This window comes from Dendrobium catenatum, unplaced genomic scaffold (assembly GCF_001605985.2).
Source record: "Dendrobium catenatum unplaced genomic scaffold, ASM160598v2 fragScaff_scaffold_231, whole genome shotgun sequence".
NCBI lineage: Eukaryota > Viridiplantae > Streptophyta > Magnoliopsida > Asparagales > Orchidaceae > Dendrobium > Dendrobium catenatum.
Window position 1 is genome coordinate 12783230 of NW_021318693.1, and position 21495 is coordinate 12804724.

At 34.8% G+C, this 21495-nt stretch overlaps 1 protein-coding gene across 3 annotated transcripts in view; it reads right to left on the reverse strand.

The window, feature by feature from the left end:
* Positions 1-14270, reverse strand: part of LOC110097109 (MAR-binding filament-like protein 1) — a 48461-nt gene extending 34191 nt beyond the window's left edge. The window contains exons 1-4 of one of the 3 annotated variants that reach the window (XM_020823350.2): positions 13849-14270; positions 12580-12693; positions 8011-8156; positions 7737-7877 (exon numbers count right to left, since the gene is read on the reverse strand). In XM_020823350.2, the coding sequence (XP_020679009.1) occupies positions 7737-7877; positions 8011-8156; positions 12580-12693; positions 13849-14101 (654 nt within the window). In that variant the 5' untranslated portion in view covers positions 14102-14270. Of the gene's footprint in view, positions 1-7736; positions 7878-8010; positions 8157-12579; positions 12697-13848 lie in introns of all 3 variants that reach the window. The other 2 variants (XM_020823349.2, XM_020823351.2) reach the window with 2 other exon arrangements.
* Between the last annotated feature and the right edge of the window lie 7225 nt (positions 14271-21495).

Here is a 21495-nt window from a genome sequence, read left to right on the forward strand (position 1 = left end):
TTAGAGAAGAGGGACAAGGAGTTGAAGAAACATCTGTTGAGGGCACAACAATCATGAAGAATCAGGAAGATACACCTTGGAGAGACATACAGATTGAAGTGGGGGAGAAAGTGTTTTTTAAAATTGTGACCCTACAAGCAGAGGACAGTTACCAACATGAGAAATGAGAAATTGGCCCCAAGGTACTTCGGCCCCTACGAGATTTTGGACAAGATCGGAGCAGTGGCATACGGTTTAAAGTTACCCCCATCCGCCACCATACACCTTGTCTTCCATGTGTCATAGTTGAGGAAAGCTCTAGAGGCGCATGTAGTTAGAGTGGAATTACTAGCTACATTGACAAAGGATTTGGAATTGGTCTTAGAACCACTGTAGCTAAGAGGGGTAAGATCATATAAAGAGAGGAACAAAGAAGTGCTTATTAGATAGAGGGGCATTCCTGATTTTGATGCTACTTGGGAGCCATATGAGAGGGTGAAAGATCAGTTTCCTTCATTTCACCTTGAGGACAAGGTGAGTCTTTGGGAGGGGGTAATGTTAGGCCGGCCCAAGGGCCAGTTGAACTGGTCCAACCTAGACCTATTCTATGCTACAGGCGGCAGGCAAAAGGGGGTGAGAGAGGGGGGGCTGACTGGAGAGATGGAGCCCACAACTCAATTAAACCTAGCTTTGCGAGGAAAATTTTGAATTAGGGGATGTTTAGGGATTTTGTAATTGAATTTTTTTCTTTAATTAGTTTCTCTTAAGTTTCATGTTGAATTTGGCTGAAATTTGAGATCTCTTAGGTTTAGGTTTTTGGGCTCTAGCGGCGTTTATAGATTTGGGAGGAGATAGATCCTCCTCTCGAATAGAGGATCAATTGTATCTTGGTATTTTTCGTTTCATTTCATCAAATAACACAAATTACCTACTGTTTTCCTGGTTTATTCGCGAATTTTTGTGGAGAATTCTCATTGTTTTTCAAAGATTGCTAGGAAATTCTTGAGATCTTCAAGTGTTTCCTATCATAACCATCCATGAAAATGGAAAATATGACGAGAATCTATGAACGTGACAATGCAATAGTTTACCATTAAAAATAATGCTTATATATTCAAAATCATAAAAATCACTTAACAAGTTGAGAAACATGGCTCATTAAAACCCAAATTTTATTAAACTTGAATACAACCAACTAAATATAAAAGCCAATAACAAGATCTCTAACAATAAACAAAAATAGGAGATAAGTAAAAAAAAAAACAATAGAATCGAGCGCCACACTTATACAATGATATAATCTATCTCAGAAATCCTTGAGTTTCTCACTTGATATAGGAGTGGGCACTAGAAGTTAAAGGAATAGCATATCTAACTAAAACTTTATTAGAAGTAATTTAATATTCCTCTTTTACATGTTGATGATTCCAGTTTATTTAAAATAAAAACCTTCTTGAAATTACCTATATAATAAAAAAGTAGATGGAAATCGACCACTAAAAAAAGAGAAATAATATCACAAAAGTTTTAATAGTCACGTATTTTGTTGAATCTCAACAGAGAAAACTTAAGAAGTATCACAAGGAAAAAATTAGCAAGTCCCATGATTCTCCCACAATGGAAGGAAGAAAACATATTGAAGCAAGTATTGCAAGGAGGAAAGTCCCAAGGATAGTAGCAATCATGGGCAAGGAAGAAAAAAAATGCAATTTGCTGAAGAAGAAAAACCACAAAAGAGGCCGTTAAAGCAATCAATGGGATCAAACAAAGAATTAATGGAGAAGGAAGATAGGCTTATTGGAGAAGGATGACAGCTAAAATTCAAATGAATAGTAGAACAAGAGCCACTAAAACTGCTAAAAGAGAGCTCCGCCACAGCTTTGCTTGGCATGAAGAAAAAAAATTGGCAGCAATAAATCGTTCAATATATCTAAGCACAATCACTACAGTAAAAAAGAGAAATCCATAAATTATCACATGCAAATCTTTCTACTTTATAAGATATCTTTGGTAATGACCATTAGTACTACAACAACAACAACAAGCCTTTATCCAACTGTGTGGGGTCGGCTACATGAATACTTTTTCTCCATTGTGTTATGTTAAGAGTCAAATTCTCATCTAAATCTAATAAAGAAATGCCATTTCCAATATTTTCTAACAAAGTCTTGTTAAGTCTACCTTTACCTTTCTTAATATAAGTCAAATCTAATACATCTACTTTCCTAAGGCCACCGTTTTATGTGACCAAACCATCTAAGGCGACTCTCTCTAATCTTATCTTCAATTGGAGCTACTCAAACCTTTTCACATATATGGTCATTTTGTATTCTGCCTTTAAGAGTAAAGCCACTCATCCACCTAAGCATCCTCATCTCTCAACACTTAATTTAATATTATGCATATCTTTTAATGGCTAACATTCATTGTAGGTCTCACTACAATCTTATAGAATATTACCTTAAGTTTGAGAGGGACTTTTCTATCACACAACAAGCCCAACACATTCCTCCACTTCAACCATCCAACTTGAATTGTACTAATAATTTCCCCATCTATTTCACCATCACTCTAAACAATAGACCCAATATATCTAAAATATGTACTCTTATTAATGACTTGATCGTCCAAAGTCACAATCAACCCACTAGATCTACTATTACTAAAATTGCATTTCATATATTTAGTTTTAGATCTACTCAAACGAAAGTCTTTAGATTCTAAGGTTGAGCTCCATATATAAAGTCTACCCTCAACTCCCTTTCTAGTCTTATCAACAAATAGAATATCATCATCAAAAAGCATACACCAGGGTACAACCTCTTGCAAATGTCTAGTGAGAACATCCATGAATAAAGCAAAAAAGTTAAGGGTTAAGGCTGATCCTTGATGTAATCCAACTAAAATAGGAAAATACTTGGCCAAACCACCATGTGTTTGTACACAAGTAATAGCTTCTGCATACATATCTTTAATGACTTGAATATAAACGTTATTAACCCCTTTCTTATATAGAACACTCCATAGCACTTCTCTTCGAACTTTATCATATGCTTTCTCTAAATCAATAAAAATCATATATAGATCCTCCTTATTCCCCTATACTTCTCCGTCAAACCACTCAATAAATGTATAGCTTCCATAGTAGACCTATCTGGCATGAATCCAAATTGATTAGAAACATTAGTGTTACGTCGCAACCTATGCTCCATAACTCTCTCCCATAGTTTTAAAGTATGACACATTAACTTAATTCATCTATAATTCGCACAATCTTACGTTACAATCTTGTGCATCTAACATCTTTTTAGTCTTCAAAATAATATTAAAAAGTTTAATAAGCAAAGAAATTCCCTCATCTCCTAAATATTTTCACACCTCTATTGGAATATCATCAGGTCCAACAGCTTTTCCGCACTTCATTTTCCTTAAAGCCTCATTAACTTCGATTTTACTAATACGCCGATAACAATAAAAATCTTTATTTCTATTTAAGGTGCTAACTAAAGTTAATCACATTCTCATAATCTTCATTGAAAAGTTTAATAAAAATATCTCATCCACCTTTGTTGAATCTCTTCTTCTAATAAAAGATCTTCATCCTTAATACACTTCACTTGAAATAAATCCTTGCAACTCCAGTCTCTTTGTTTAGCTAACTTATACATATAAATCTCACCCTCAGTATATAATCTATTATATAAATTTTTAAAAGCTAAAATCTTTGCATTGCAAATTGCTTTCTTAGTCTACTTACAGAGTTTTTATATATTTCTCAATTATTAGAGTTTTACAGCAAATCCAATTTTTATAACAAATACTCTTATTTTTTATCTTTTCTTGCACATTTTGATTCTACCGCTAAACATTTTTATTATTAGTAGCTTTTTCCTTTGATACTCCAAGTACATTTTTTGCAACATTCTTAATATTACTAGCTATTTTTTTCCCACATAGCATTAGCTTCTTCATGCACATACAAAATCTTAAGATCTAGAATCTTACTCTCAAAAATATTTTTTAAAATATTTTTTAAATGCCCTTATATAATCCTATAATAACAACAACAACAACAATAACATCAAGCCTTTATCCCACTACGTGGGGTCGGCTACATGAATCCTTTTTCTCCATTGTGTCCTATTAAAAGTCAAATTCTCGTTTAAATCTAATAAAGAAAGGTCATTCCTAATATTTTCTAACCAAGACTTTTTAGGTCTACCCCTACCTTTCTTAACATAAGTCAAATCTAATACCTCTACTCTCCTAACCGGGTCATCGGAAGGCCGCCGTTTTATGTGACCAAACCATCTAAGGCGACTCTTTCTAATCTTATCTTCTACTGGAGCTACTCCAACCTTTTCACGTATATGCTCATTTCGTATCATATCTCTAAGGGTAAAGCCACTCATCAACCTGAGCATCCTCATCTTCATCATATTCATATTAAAAAAAACAAAGGCATAATGAACTAAAATAAAATTAATGCACATGATTTTTATTTCCAATGAATAAAGACTTAGATTTGCATGAACAAGTTTATGGTGACATTTCAATTCCAACTTCACCGTTGTTCTTCTTGATTCTGATGCATATATTTCTTTGGTTCTGATAGGTCAACTCCAAAAATGTAATGATACGATGACTTTTTTTAATCATAACTTTTGATACAATTATTCACAAAATGTTGAGTCAATTTTGTGATCAATTATGCAATAGTTATGGGTATAACTGTTTATTCTTGATTAGAACATGTATTCCAAATACTGGAACTGATCTTTACTAGAGTTTTGAAATAATATGCTGCACTTGTGATGTCTCTTTTTTTGATAGACTATTCTTGTTTGAATTTAGTTTCAGATATCTTATTTTTTCCAAAAAAAATTATGCTTTCCCTGGTAGGTTTCTTGCAATATTTATTTATCCATTGTTTATAAGGTCCCCTTTTTAATGCCGAAAACCAATTGTCATGCACCTTACATGTGATTGAAAAATTGAAACATGTTTTATTTTTTATTTTAAATAGCCTAGGTCAGAGAAAGGCTTTCACTTGCACAAATCCAATTGAAAAACATTAGTTTTATATCACAGATGATACTACTAATGCTTATTGTTTCTGTGAGCAAAAATGTTACACACCAAGCTGCAAATCAACATGTATATTTTAAACCTCTACGTTTCATTTCCTTTAGTGTATCTACATTATAATTGCTATTCACATATTGTACGCGAAGGAGCCCATTTTTTAAGTTATTATGGGTTTGAAAATACTTTCGATTGATATACACTACAGGAAATTCGGACATTACCGTTGGTTTTTTTCTGCAGTTTTGTAAAAAACCGACGGCTTTTCGGTAAAAACCGCTTAGGAAACGATTTTCGGCGGCCTATTTCTAGCGGTTTTAATCACCAGTGGCTTTCCGGCGGCAGAGACGACCGGTAATTTCTGGCGGTCACAATGCCGGTGATCGTCGGTTAGTTATCAGTGGCGTACCGGCTGTCAAAACCGCCGGTGTTACCGGCGGCCAAACCGTCGGATCATCGCCGGTTGAACGCCGACAACTGCCGGTTAATCACCGGTGGCTTACCGGCTATCAGAACCGCAGGAATTACCGGCGGCTAAACCATCAGATTATGGCTAGATAACCGTCGGCAATCATCGGTAAACTGTCGGTAATTACCGGCGGCTTTAGTGAACTTCAGACGACTATAAGTAGCCATCAGGTATCGACGTTTCCGGTGACCAAATTGTCGGTTGGCCGCCGGAAACCTGTAGCATTTGAAAAAAAAATTGACATCCTCTTTATATTTACTGAATTTTACCATAAATTCTAAGCCTGTACAAAATATACAATAATTATCACAAATATGGGTAACACGCCACTATAATTAATAACAACTATTATAAATTCTATAATATTCATCAAAACAAATAAACTCATCAAAACAAATAAATTCATCAAAATAAATAAACAAATAAAGTCATCACTTTCACACAACAAGTTATTCAAACCAAATGTTTAAACCAAATAAGCTCTCACATAAGTTCATCATCAGTTTATCAAATAAATAAGAGTACTAATCATCATCCGTGTCCTCGTTGTCTGGTGATGCATGTGGCTGCTGTTACTCTTTCTTCTTTTGATTTTCATCTCTATAGGATCGCAGTTCTGTCTGCATCTCATTTTGAACCTTTCTCATCTCTTCTATCTCTCTCGTCAGCACTGCAACCCTCAGGCTTACACTTTCTTCAGCTCCACACTAGGATCATAAAATGCTGAGGTGGATGAACCGCCCTCATAAGCATGGCCTTACGAACCCAAGCCATATACCTTTCCCTTCTGCCTTCCTCAAACAACATCTAACCATATATGATACTCAGAATACTGGATCGATCCTGAAGATGATCTCTCACCAGTAGATTGACGACTTTCCTGAGCTCGTACAAAATCATCCTGCGAGAATAAATCAATAAAATATATTGATATTAGAATGATTTTTAATATATTAAATTTATATTTTCAAACTCTAAAATATTATACTCACATGAAATTTTTTAGCCTTTTCATCAACCCACTGATGGTCATCTTGATGTTGGTGAGTTCTCATATGCAACTCCAGTGGTGTCGGTTTCCGACCAAGAAACTCTTTCTAAAAATAGAATATATATTTAAAATTATATATATATATATATATATATATATTAAACTAAGAATTTTTCTTAAAAGATTAAATCATATTTTCCCTTGAATTGAGTTCAAATCAAAGTTAATAATTCTTGACTAGCTCGAATAGGAATCAAATCAATCCATTTAATAACCAACCTTGTATAGGCTCAAGATAAGTTCAAAAACTTCAAGTTGAGCAGTGCATTGGCGGTCATTTTTGCACACATGACCACATATCATATACACTCTATTGTACTTGTGCACAGAGCATCAAGTTGTTTAGCGGTGCCCAAAGCCATAACTTCAAATTCAATTAAATTTTACATGCCCGATCCATATTGTCACTAGTGCGATGCATGAACAACTAGCTATTTTAATGATATGAAAGGATGGAGTGAAATGAAATACAGTTGAGGAGAAATGGAGAGCATAAGCATAAAAGAACTAAAAGCTTCAATTTTTAGAAGGAAACTAAGAAAAGTTACATGCTTAGAAAATAAGAGCTACATATTCACAGAAAGTTTCTTGCATACCTTGGCCGTTCTGGTTTGTGGACTCCGAATAAAATGAGGCCACAAAACAGGAAGTACTTATTACGATAAATGATGTACATAAAAAGCAAAGCAAATAGAAGGCTAGTGAAGTCAGTATATCAGAGGATAGCACGAAGCATACATTATCAACACTAACATTAAGAACCAGTGACCAGTAAAACCACATGAAGAACACTTAAACTGTGTTTAGATGCTAGGAATTTGAGTGAAAGGAAGTGGAATTGAAAAGCTTAAATCAATGCCTGTCAATTTATAATCAACAATAAATTGTTGGGAGTTCACTTCATCTTCAACATTTTTTTTTAAACGAAGCCTTTATAAACGCAACTGATGCCCACTCACAAACAAGGTTTTCCGTATTATTTTCTCAATCTTAAGCAAACTCCAGCGTGTGTGAATTTCTTATGACTATAAGTCTATAAGTTGTAAATATCTTCATAAGCACCATGCACCACAAATGTAGCTGGTATAAATGGAGGCAAACAAAATTAAAGCTAAATAAAAGAAACATATTACAGATTTGAAGGTGGTTTACAGAATCTATGGTTGATTCCAATGCTTTTTTCTCCCGCTGAGATCCAGCAAATAATGCACCAAGCACACCTGACCCAATTATTCCAATCCCATTTAGGAATGATACAGATGAACTTCCACCAGTACCTTCTTTGGCATCTCCCTGCAGACATATTATCCTTCTCATTAACTCCGTAAAAGCAGAATGTATGTACAAGTGTTTTTTTATTATCATGGATTGGGATCATCACATTTGATTGGTTGGGCTGTTGAGATGGGATTTCTAGTTTTTTTACCTTTGGAGGTTGTGCTTCAGCATCATGTTCTGCAGCGCTAGAGACTTGAGATTCTATTTTTTCCATTGCTCTAGAATCTGAAGTATCAATTTCAGATCGTTTCAATTTTATTCCTTGAGAATCTTGTATGCCAGTACCAATATTCTCTAAAATAAAATAAAAAAAAGAACAATGTCTGATCAGATAGAATTGAGTTGAAGACAAAATGAATACATTGTAAAAGACAATGAAGCTGATCCTGGTGGAACCTAGATGGAAGAAATGCATGTGTTTTCCAAATAGCAAGACTTGCACAAATCAAAACCAATTCTAAGAAAAATCTAGAAGCATGTTCACTGAAGATTCAAAGATTGCATTGGACAATCTATTTTTTGGGAAGAACATCCGCGACTTTTATTGTGGATGTATAATCATAGAAGTGAATACTATAAATAATAAAATAGCTACATATGAGATCAAGCTCATTGAACAAAAAAAATCAAGATTTGCAAAATTCGGCTTTAACTAAATCTGCACATCCACGACTACATAGAGAGAAATATCCACTAGTCCAAATGTGTTATAATATAGAAATTGCACACCCCAAATATTTCCACTCTATCACACTTTTTTTTTCCATCTCAATTTCCTTTAATATTTCTCAAGAACTAAGACAAACTGATGAACACACACACACAAGCATAAGTGCCATCCCCATCAAGTTCGATGACACATTTGTAATGAACTCCTATCATCAATAACTTCCTTTGTACCTTTAGTTGATTCAATCTAATGATGACTGGTTCTCATCAACACTTACACTTTACCAACAACTCCTTGCTACTGATTGCAACACACAAATAACTTCCAATAGGAGCTAATGCCTCTCCTGCCTTTTACGAGTAAATAGAGGCAATGGAAGTTAGAATTATGCAAAATATATTCGAATCAATTTTGGCAATAGAATAATACGAAATACCTAGAAAATAAATCACAATGTTCTGGACACCTGAGTAGTAGAGATTTAGGGAAATTAAAGTTCCAAATATTAACTAACAACTATCCCTAGGAGATTAATTTCTGATATACAACATAGTACTATGTATCTCTTTGTCCGGAACCCCAAAGTAATTATCAAAGCTCCGAAGTGCTAAGCACTATGAAATTTAAAAAGCTCTATATTACACCTCATCCAAACAACCATGAGAAATAATGCACTATTTCATACTATGATAGGTCTATCAAAATAGAATGTGCACGTGCCACTAAATTGTTGTGGCTACGAAGCGGCTATTTTGTTTACTCTAAATATCGCACAAGCACAACCTGACGCCAAGGTGGACTGTGCAAAACAAACATAATCCGTTCAATCATATCTAGAAGTCTCATTTTAAACTTGCCTCTTTTTTGTTTCAAAATATTTCTTGCAGTATGAAGCTACCGCTTTTCTTCCCCAAAATTAAATGATTCACCAAAGTTGTTGTATCCAATACACCACCACTCATTGTTTCACTCTACAAGATTAGTCCTCCAAGTGTTGAATTCGATGCACCACAAACTCTATTCCTTCGATAGAACCTCAAAGTATTGGCATTACTAAAGAATATATATCATGTAACATTAAAACCATTTAAGAATAATAGATTCTTCCTCAAATCTAGTACATGCCTAACCCCAGCAAAAAAAAACAACCATGCCAATATGTCATCAACTTTATTGTGTCGAAACATCTAGTATTGCACATAGATTTGTTTCCCATGTACATGTACCTATCAGAACTTGATTCATATATTTCAAGAAAAAATGATTAAAATGATCCCAAATTTTTGTGGATGATCAATTAGACCCAGACAATATAAAAGACTAATTTAGACCCTAGAGTCATTAAATAGGAAACAAAATAGCTCTGCAATAAAAATTGATAAAATTAAAGCTAAGGCTTTGTATGGGATTAAAAATGAGAATACTCAAGAAATATACATATTCTCAATACTTTTATAAAATCTAGTTTCTTACTTGCTTCATCTTGTACAGCATCCTACTTATGCTCACCAGGAGTAGAGTAAGATCATGCTGGTTGTGGACCGAGATAATTGTTTGCAGTAAAAAAAATTTCAATAAAATTAATATAAGAAATTAAGACTTCAATATTCTTAAATGAAAAAAAAGTCATTTGCTAAAATGGAATAAAGATAATCAAACAAAACTTTTATTACAAAAAATCATCTCGCTCCATAAATTACATAATCTTAATCCACTCTACTGTACTCAATGTTTGCTGATATACATGATGAAATAAAGTAGAAATTTTGATTTCATAAACTTTTCACAAAGAAGATTTATATACCTAAATACCCTCGTTTTTAATCATATTCATTAACTTTAACTTCAATTCCCATAACTTTTGACAGTGGAACTCATTTGTATCCTATTTAAGGAGTTCAAGAATAAAATTAATCCTTAATATACAATGAAAAAAAAAATGGCCGCCTATAAATAGTAGATGAACCATTTTGATCCTTTTCTATACATTTAAAATTCATCAAAAAAAAACATGAATAAAAAACATTGAGTTTAGAATTCACTACTCTTTTCCCCTACTACCTTTATCAGCCATCAAAAGAGCATCAATAGAATCAAGCTAATCTAGAAATACAGTGGTATTTGCAAACTTTTATGATTATCATATGCTTCTTATTCCTTTTTTATTTAAGGCTAAGCAATGCTTCTTGTTCCTTTTTCTTTAAGGCTAAGCAATATCTCTTAATGTGCCCTTAATTATGGCAATAGAGGCAAGAAATTTACTACAAGAATTACTTCTCTAAATGCAGTTAAAAGAGGAACCTTACTCATAATATCTCCTCCTAACCTGCAATAAAACTTCAGCTATTTTCATATCTCCACTGAGCTTAGCAATCACCTATTTTGGAAGAAATATAATAATAAAATCCTCTCAGCTTATTATATTCATCCAGACAACATGGAGTAACAAAAGCTCTTTGAAAGGAGGTAAAGAGCACAATAATAATAATGCTTGATCTTTATCATTAATAACCACAATAATATTTTAAATGTGATTTGATGAGCATATATTCCTGCACTTGATGTAGATACAATCTTTGCTTATAATGAAACTTATTAAAGAGACTTTAGTTATGCATGAAGATTAAAGCATAAGCTATATACCTTCGGTAGTTGTTTCCTCTGCGTCATCTGTTAAAACCTTATCCATCAAACAAAGTTGAACTACGAGAATGCATTTTCATCCATCTTTATGTTGTCATTTTTCACTTATTATCATTACAAGCATCTTCAAATGCCCCATGAATGTTTTAATAAGTCTTTTCTAGATTAAAAACCCTCACAGCATGGTCCTCCAATGCTCAAATCCTTAGCATTTCTATGTCTGCTTGATCTTTCTTGTTTCACTTTGTTTTTCATCATATTTTGTTCATTGAAACACTTCCATATAGAGTTAGTCGATCATCTATCACTGCGACTACACATCATTAAGAATATATTTGTTGTGGTTGATTTATTAAGAGCCCTTCCTTTGTTAATATGTAAAATATTTAGTTCTGTAAAATGAATCATTTGGGTCATAATACTATCTCAAAATTTGTCATTCTACCATATTTTGATTACAAATGGAAGCTTAACAATTAATCTAATGTGACTAGGCTTCATGCATTGGATGGATACAGGCTTTTTTTAGATCTCAAATGATTGAGAAACCACCTTCTGGTTTGAGGCCAAAGATTAAGGTGCAAAGAACTGGTTGCATTTTGCAACTAGGTCACGTCGATCTTGACATAAGAATTTGTAATTGCAAAATGAAGGATATTACACTAAATGAAATTTGAATTTGATTATAGCTTCATGTATATGTAGGAAAAATCTACCATTATTTGCATGTTAGGCTTTTTAAAAACTGAAGAAAAATAATAATCATCTCTGATCTTTCATGAAAATATTCTATAATTATATTGAATCAAACACACTATGTATAGATAACCCTATTATCTGAATAATATTGTTACCAAGACAGCAGTGCCATCTACATAGCTTTAAAATAGTTAGAATAAGGCTAAAATAGTCATGATGACTGCTATCCCCACAAAATTATACAAGAAACCTAGATGTTTCTTTCCATGCAAGATATTACATGTTTAATTGTGCTTTCGCATAATTAAAACTCACACAGTTGTTGATATTGGTAAAAATCTAGGGATCAATTATAAGGAAATTGTTCTCTCATTTCTGCCAACTTATTGACTTTGTTTGATATATATCTTGTTAAGTTGCATTCATATTTTTGTCCTGATTGTATACCTAACTCATGCCCTTGCATTTCAAGACAATTTCCTTGCCCTAAGTGAACTAGCTACTTACTAACCATGAAACACCTTACGAATCATGTGAGTAGCAGTAATATTAAATACTATATGCTGAGTAAGAAAACAATAAGGTTAAACCAACATGATCACAGATTGTTAATCAACTTAATTCACTTAAGCACTATTAAAAGATGGAGTGAAACAAGAGTAGAAAAGAAGTGAAATTGTTCAAATGCATTGTCCTTTCAAAAACCTTCAAAGACTGGATTGTCCAAGATATTAGCACTTCTAGGTCTTACATCCTTGCTACGATTCCTTTGAGAGAGAAAAATGTTGGCAAAGCCTCCAACATGAGATTCCACATTAACTACTGGTAAAAGAAAATGCAAAAGTTAGCACGGAGCTTCAAAGAGTGGGTAAACTATATGTATATTTATAAAGCTTTTAGATGAGAATAATACAATATTTCAAAAGTAACTAGTAGGATTGCATTATTAAAACCAACTGCAATGTCAAGGCATACGTTTATTTTGAAAAATAGCTATTTGACAGGTCAAAGATTGCATTTAATCATTTGAACTTACATGCAATGCGATAAATCAGTCCATCCAACAATGCCTTTACCAACAGAAAAAAAAAAACAGATATAATCTGGTTAAATGCGCATAGAGAAGGAATTTTCAGAAGATAAAAGTTGATAATATGACAACACTTCTCAAATCATTAAACTTAAGAACTAACTAAGATGGATCTTAAGGTTTTTAACCCCTAGTCTTGCTATGACACCATGGAGGGATAAGAAACAATTTAACAAATCAACTTCCATTATCGAATGAAACAGGAATCTTTAGGGGACTCTACAAAGTCCTTATTTCAAGCATCGATCAGCTAAATGGTTTCTATTTTTGCTAAAGAAAGTGGGAGAATTGGTTTAATCCAATATCAATAGGTGAAACAAAGATTGTAATGTCAACCAAGATCAATATTTCAACACGTGTTTTATTGCCACAATTTCAGCCCAACATGGTCCATAGAGATTCATAGATCCATAAGATATTTTTCCCTCAGCTAACTGGACCAAAATTTACATAAAAACTGAATGCTCAGCACCCAAATCAGAAGTATAGAGATTATTATTACTATGTTCCCTACATACCCTAGGACTTAGATAATGCATAGAAAATCAATGTTTCGGAAGAAAAAACAATAATCAACTCAATAAATAAAGATACTAGGGAAAAAAGTGAATTTTCCAAAGAGCAAAAAAGAACAGTAACTCCAATGTCCTTTCAACAATTAATTACAAAGAATTCTTCCATCATGATGCAATGTCAAAAAAATAAGCCAATTATTCAACAGAAAAATTAAAAGAGGAAAGAACAAATTTAATGCAACCTCAGCACGCATACATAGTAAGGAAGAATGTGCAAGTTAACAAGAGCCTTCATAATTAAATTGAACTGAAAGCTCGCAAGAAACAGAGCGAGCCAGCGAGTGAGCAAGTGAGAGAGAGAGAGAGAACCTTCCGCCGGCTCTTCTGCAGCTACCTCTCTTAACTGCAAGAAGGGAAGAACTGAGACGCCCACCAAGAGAACAAGCCTCCTTCGGATTGGACATCTCTCATCGAAGGGCCTTCCACCATTCAAAAAATAAGAAATGACAGATGTCCTTTTCTTCCTCGGAAAATTCTGATGAGAAAGATACAAGAGTGGAGAATAGTAGCTAGAGGACGACAAGGATTGACACAGGGCAGATTGCAAGAATGGTGAGCTCATTCTCTCGCACTTTCAGTATCTTCTTCGATCTCAGTTTCTATTTCTTCAACTGCTTTACAACGTTCTTTGACGGAAAAACCACTGCGTTGGTTAAGAATTACAGGAGGGCCGCACATTTTTAGCTATTTTGCGGTTTTGGATCCGAAAAGCATCGTGTGCGGCTTCGGATATGTTTTTTGGGGTAGGCTTCGGATATTTCAATTGCGCATGCCCTACTGCGGAGCTGAGAGCGAATAAGAAGCTGCCACTGGGAAGATAGGCTTTATCCTCTGCGTACAAATTGATTGCCTCCATGTCATGGTGGTGGTGTGGTGCGGCTAGGTGATCCGCATACAACTGCTCAATGATTGAAAGGCCATTATAAGCCTCCATTTTTTTTAACCTGAGTTCATCATGGGCATCAATTCGGTTCAACGGGTAGGGTTCGAGTCGAATCCGATTTGACTCGATCATAAATGGGTTGACACTAATCCAACCCAATTTTGCAATCGGATCAGGTTTCTCAACCCTGACCCAACCCGTGCGGGTTACCAGGTTGACCCGACCCAACCCGTGAAGCAAGATTTGAACAAAGATTTTGCGAACACGTGAGGACAACCAACGGGTGCGGAACTCTTTGGAAGTGTGGTAAGCGAGGAGGCCAGGCGAGGCGACCACTATTAGGGCGTGTCGAGCGACATGGCGGGCTAGACGAGGCAGGCTAAGCAGTCGGCGTGCTAGGCGAGGAGACCACTAGTCAGGCCGCTTGCTGCGTGGGCTTGCGAGCATCCGCTGCCAACTGTCGTGGGTGCGGCATGTCGCGTGGGTGGCTCAGTGGCTGGGTGTGTGTATGTGTGATGTGCGTCATGCATCACAGGAGGTGAGGCCAGCCATTAGTCTCGTGTTCTTACCAGCATCCCGTTTCGCCTCGTGACAAATTTGACAGAACGGCTAGCCGCTAGCACCCAATAGATTGAAGACCCGGACCCGTGTCAACTTCGAGTTGATTTAGGGTTGTCGGGTCAACCCGAACCCGACCCAAATTCTAAAAAGGTCTAGAAATTAGACCCAAAACCGACTCTTTTCTTTAACGGGTTGACCTGAACCCGATTTTTTCAAGTCGGATTCGGGTTGGGTTTTCAGGTCGTGTCAAATATTAACACCCCCAGGGTTCATGATCAAAAATTTCATTTAGTGTAAAAATTAGTAATAAGAAGGGAGAGCTCAAAAAAGAACTCAAAATACAGCAACAGTCCAATAAAAGAAGGATGAATTTCACCAAAAAATGATGATGTTGAAGCGAAAAAGAAGATGATACAAAATAAACTATGCTCCATAAGAAAAAAAAAATGGATAAAAGTATCAATTTATATTTGGAATAATATTAAGTGCAGCAGAGAGTTTTATACCCTTGTTGCCCTGAGGCTGTTTAAGGGCAGAAAAATGGCCGAGGAACGAGGGGAAGTGATACCCACTCTGTATTCTCTAGAGAGCCTACTAGAGTTCCAATGATGTAGAAACAAATCATTTGCATCCAAATAGCTCTTCCAAAAGGCGATTTTGTCTAATATGACATTAAGCAAAGAGGAGTATGGCATTGAATATGATTATCAAGTCACTATTTCTTTCCTGCCAGATGAAGTAGATCATAGCAGTGATAGTCAAGCAATTGTATCAAAAATAGAATCGGATTGAAGTATTTATAGTCTCAATGAACTCAATAAGCTGTAGAATGGTCGATCTTAAAAGGAATTTAGTAGCTGAATGTAACACTATCATAATATTATAAGAAAAGGAGCATTCAAAATAAAGGTTCAAGGCACTTTCATCTTCCAATGTAGCATATGTTGCACAAAGGGCACACAAGAATGTTGCTTCTAATGAGAGAATCAGAAGTTTTAAACCACTTAAAATGACCAACCTTAAGTACGGAAAATGTTACAAATATGGATCCAAGTACTGTGATTTTCATGATTGTTGCGTCCAGGAGTATTCGCGGCGATAGAGAAATATAAAATTTAATGTCTTAGCATTGTACGAAAATCTGGCATGCAATCAGATAAGAGAGTGTGTTGCATTCATAGGAGACACCAATATTTTTTGCGTGGAATACCCCTAAAAAGGGGGAAAATCACTGGGCCTCGCTCAATTTGAATGAATCCACTAGTATTGCAGTTGATTATAAATGAGGCCCTTCCTTGGGAGAAGGTCTTAGCTTGATGTACATTTTATAGAGTACATTACATGATGTGAATACAAAGAATCAATATTGACGTGTTCGTTTGGTCGGGAGGACCATAATCTGGTGACGGAGGTCAGAAAGACTGTAATCTGCGGACGACGTAAGTCAGGAGGGCCGTAGTCGGCTGGTGATGGAGGTCGGAAAGACTGTAGTCGGTGGGCAACGTAAGTCAGAAGGATTGTAGTCGGCGGGCGACGAAGGTTGGAAAGATTGTAGTCGATGGGCGATGTAAGTCAGAAGGACTGTAGTCGGCTGGCGACGGAGGTTTGAAAGACTGTTGTCTGACGACGAAGATCAGAAGCACGGCGTCAGGTAGTAGTCCAACAACAAAAATAAATCCATCTTCGGATAGATGTCCAGTGAAAGTCCGATAACTGGTAGAAGTCCGGCGTCAGGTAGAAACTTGGCAATGAGTGAAGGTCCGGCGTCCGATAGAAGTCCGACGTCTATTGGCGGCCGAGGAGAACTCCGGTATCACTTGGGCGAAGTTTCAGCGTCAGGGGGGAACTCTGGCATTACTTGGGCAGAATTTCAGAGTCCCGTGGAAGTCGGGCAGAATTCTGGCGTCCCTTGAAAGTCGGGCAGAATTTCGTTGTCCTGTGGAAGTCAGGCAGAATTCCGGCGTCATTTGGAGTTCGGGCGAAACTCCGACGGTGGTCGAGGAGGAGTCTCTTCCCTCCTATTCTTCTCTTCTCCTCTTCTTCTTGCTTCCTGCTTGTGGCCCCTCTCAAGAGAAATGAGGGGTCTATTTATAAATTTTCTGGAGTGGCATTACCCGTAAATAGATGAGAGATCAGGGGCATATGTGGAGTGGTTCGATGGATGGCCGATATTGAATCCCTTGATCATGGATCATTTATCAGGCATTTGAAGGTATTAATGACTTTGGAATTCGGAAATCTTGGGCTCGTTGGATTCGTCTCATCGAGCTGCTCGATTTGACCAGAAGCTCGTTAAGTTTGAAAACCGTTTGGTAACTCAAATTGTGGTATGAACTTTCCAACATTGCTTCAGGTCCTTGATTTGGACTCATTTGGGCTTGGATTGAGTTGAATTTGGTGTCATCGGGTTCGTATTTCTGAGACCCTCAGTTTGACTGTAAGTTCACTAAAATCGAAGTTTCGATGCTCCTAGATTTAATTTTTGAAGTATCCTGCTTGATTTTGCCTCGAGATTCGTGCCCGATCAAGATACTTTTATGATGACTTATCAATGATAATAAATATTATTATTTTCTTTAACACTACTATTATTACATTTATATTTTATTTGCTCTGCTTACTAACCTTTCAGGTCCACAATATCACTTGCAATGCAAATCAGCTTAAGATTAGATAGACCCTTGAGTCTGTCTGTAACTTCAAATTCAATGCACCTTTTTTGACCTAATCGTACAGTACGATTTAAATTATACTGGACAATAAGTTAAAAACAAAAATAGGATATCCCAATTTTAAGAGTTATTAAACTAATTATGATGGGCGATACCTATCATCTAGGATGAGATGTTCATATCGTGCAAATAGCCGCCAATCAAAATTTATGAAATACTTTAATTTTCAAATTTTGTGCTAATCGTACAGGATGATGTAGATCATCCTGGACTACTCTAGACAATCATTCCCAAATTAATCTCATGATTAGGAGAACAATTATGATAAAATATAATTTGATACGATAGTACAAGATGATTGTTGACAATCATCTTGGATGATAGAGAACATCCTTGGTACGATAAGGGACTGTCACCTATCATAACAGATAACTACCATAATTTTTCTACTAATCAATCAGGATGATATACCCCTATCATGCTAGATGATAGAGAAGTGCATGGGACGATAAAGCATCAACTGGCATTGTTATATATGAAGTTAAATTATTTTATACTAATCATCCAGGATGATATTCAAATCATCTGGGATGATCAACCTATTTCTCTTGAATTAATCGTATAGGGTAATGCTTATTGTCCTGGCTAAAGGGGCTATTTTGTACTAATAGTATAGGACGATCTATTGATCTTCCTGGATGATCAGTCATGCAAAATTAAAAATTAAGACTTCATTTGGAGGCTCTCTATTTAAGCTCTCTAATTATCTATTGAGATAATCTTTTGTTGTGGAGTTGATCCAAGAGAGAACTTTGAGAAGGAAGAGAGAGAGAGCTTGAGATAGAGAGATCCTTATAAGGGGGAGTTATGAGAGAATCACAAAGGTTTCTCCAAGCTATTATAACTTAGAATTCAATATTGAGTTTGATATAATATAATTTTCTGATGATTAACAAATATTATTGTTATAATTACTGTTTCTCCTAACATATATTTGATATATTTTCTATTTGTTATTTGTGAGTACTAATATTTTAGAAAAATTATATTTCAGACTGTTGAATATTTCAAGATAGAGTATATTAGGCTTTCATGTAATGAAGCCTGTAAATTTTTTATTTTTCTTAAGTCTGAGAGAATGTGATTGTAATTGGGTAACAGTGCACACACATACTGGAGGAGTGAGCCAAAACTTAAAATTTAAAAACTAATCATATTGTACAATTTAAAATAATACTGGAGAATTTGTCATGGTATTTCCTCCAAAACAAAGTTAAACAAATCATTCCCAAAATATGATGTATGTTTGTACCGATGACTCATAGAGTACAAAATAGGTGCATACAAGTTCGTCCCAAATGAACTCACTTATTTTTATACTTTCTTAATATGCAATGTCTGTTTGTATAGATGGATCATAGAGTATGAAATGAGGTCGTCCATTTTTGTACAAAATGAAGCATAATTTGTGTTAACTATTCGTACTATTATGATGTCAATTCATACAAACAACTAACAGAGTATTAAATGAGGTTCATACTAGATCATACCAGACAAATAAGCTCAATTTTGAATTATTTATATAGTATAATGTTAGTTTGTACAAATGACTGATAGAATATGAAATCAAGTTTATACATGATCGTACATAGATTTTTAAACTATTTATACAGACGATCTGTGATTGTATTATGCGATCTATGCATAATCTAATTATAATTTTCAGTTTTTTTGGATGGTTTTTCTTACCTTTTATATATAAGAGTCCTAAAAACTTACATCTTAATCTTGCTGCAAATTTCTCTTAGGAGTGGATAAGGAGAGTGTTTGGGAGAGTATTTTTAGTAGTGAAGAGTGAGAGATCTTATAAGAGAAAACTGTGAGGGGATTCACAAGATTGTCCAAAGGTAAGAATCTCTTATTTGTTCTTCAAAATTATGCCCTACTTAATTAAAGGCTCTTGAGAGAAGATTTTCAAAGAAGACCATGGTACTCTGCCGTCACTAGGAGGGTGAGAATGGATGTTGGTACACTTCCATCACTAGAAAGGTGAGAAATGATCTTGGTACTTTGCCATCATCAGGAAGGTGAGAAAGGACATTGGTACTCTTCCATCACCAGGAGGGTGAGAAAGAATATTGGTACTCTACCATCAGCAGGAAAGTTAAAAAGGATGTTGATACTCTATCATCACCAGGAAGGTGAGAAAGGGCGTTCATACTCTTCCATCACCAAGAGGAGTGAGAAAGGATGTTTGTACTCTTTTATTATCATAAAGGTAAAAAAGAATGTTGATACTCTACCATCACTAGGAGGGTGAGAAAGGACGTCAATACTCTGTAGCACCAAGTTGGTGGAAGAGAGATTTTGTAATGGCTTCTCCTCCTTACTGTGGGGGTAAAAAGATGGTTTAATTTAGTGCAATACCTAAAGGAGTTTTCAAAGAATGGACGTTGGTCTAGTTGGACCGAACTACTATAAAATTTGGTGTTCTTCAATTCTTTTAATTTTTACTATATTTTTATTTTCCATATTTTATATTTTTGTGGTTAAAAAATATTGTGTGAAAATCTCTTTATGTAAATAATCATATACTTCATAATAATTGATTAACATTTCTTAAAATGGTTTTCTAGAATCCAAGATATTTTTTAAATTATCAATTCACCCACCCCCCAGTCTTCTTTAGCCGTGAGACAGATCTATTAAATCTAATAGCCTACTCGAACTTTCAATTGGTATTAGAGCCAATTTCAAAAATTAAGATTTAGACAACTTTTTAAAAAATTATCATAGCAACTTTTGGAAACCAAAATACTCTTGAAGGATATTCGATCACTATAAGACTAATATTTAATAATATTCCTTTGTACTTTTGAAAAACCTACTTTTCTATAATCACTTTCCTATTACATATGAATTTTAATAAATGAAGGTTACACTAAACCCACTAGACTTATTGATGGCATAAGGATTGAAACACCATTTACTTATTGGACAATAGAGGAAAAAGACTTAGCTTAGTTAAACACAAAATGTTTAAATAATTTTTTCTGTGCCATGAAATCTAAGGATTATATACATGTTTCAATTTGTAAAACTAAAAAAAATAGGGATAGACTTTGCATAATGTATGAAGGAACTAAGGAGGTGAAACAATCTAGATTAAATATTCTTTTACACGACTACACACTTTTTCGCATGAAACTGAATGAATCAATCACTAACATATACGCACGTTTTTACAGATAGTTACCTCATTGCATGCTTTAGGTAGAAAACTAACAAATTTTGAAAAAGTTAATAAAATCTTACATTGTTTACCTATTGCTTATGATGTAAAGATGACTTCCATAGCTATGTTAAAAGTCCTAAATGTTTATTCTATTGACAATCTGCTTAAATCACTGATTGCTTATGAGCAAGGACAGACTCAAAGATAGATTTATGCAGGTGATAAGTGGAAGGAAAAAAATATTATATTGAAAGTGGATAACTCAGAAAGTCATTCATTTCCTGATGATGAAGAAGATATTACTCTCAAGATGAGACAATTCAAAAGTTTCCTAAGAAGAAAGTAATGGAGATGTAATCAGTGATGATTATTCAAGATTTACTTGGGTCAAATTCTTATCTCATAAGAGTGAATCATTTGATACATTATGAAATTTTTTTACTTAGATTCAGGGGAAGCTAGGGTATGAAATTATATCAATTCAAAGTCATCATGGAGAAGAGTTTAAAATGAAAATTTTAAAGATTTTTATAAAGAGTAAGAAATTGATCACAACTTTTCAGCTCCTAAGACCCCTCAATAGAATGGGGTTGTTGAAAGAAAGA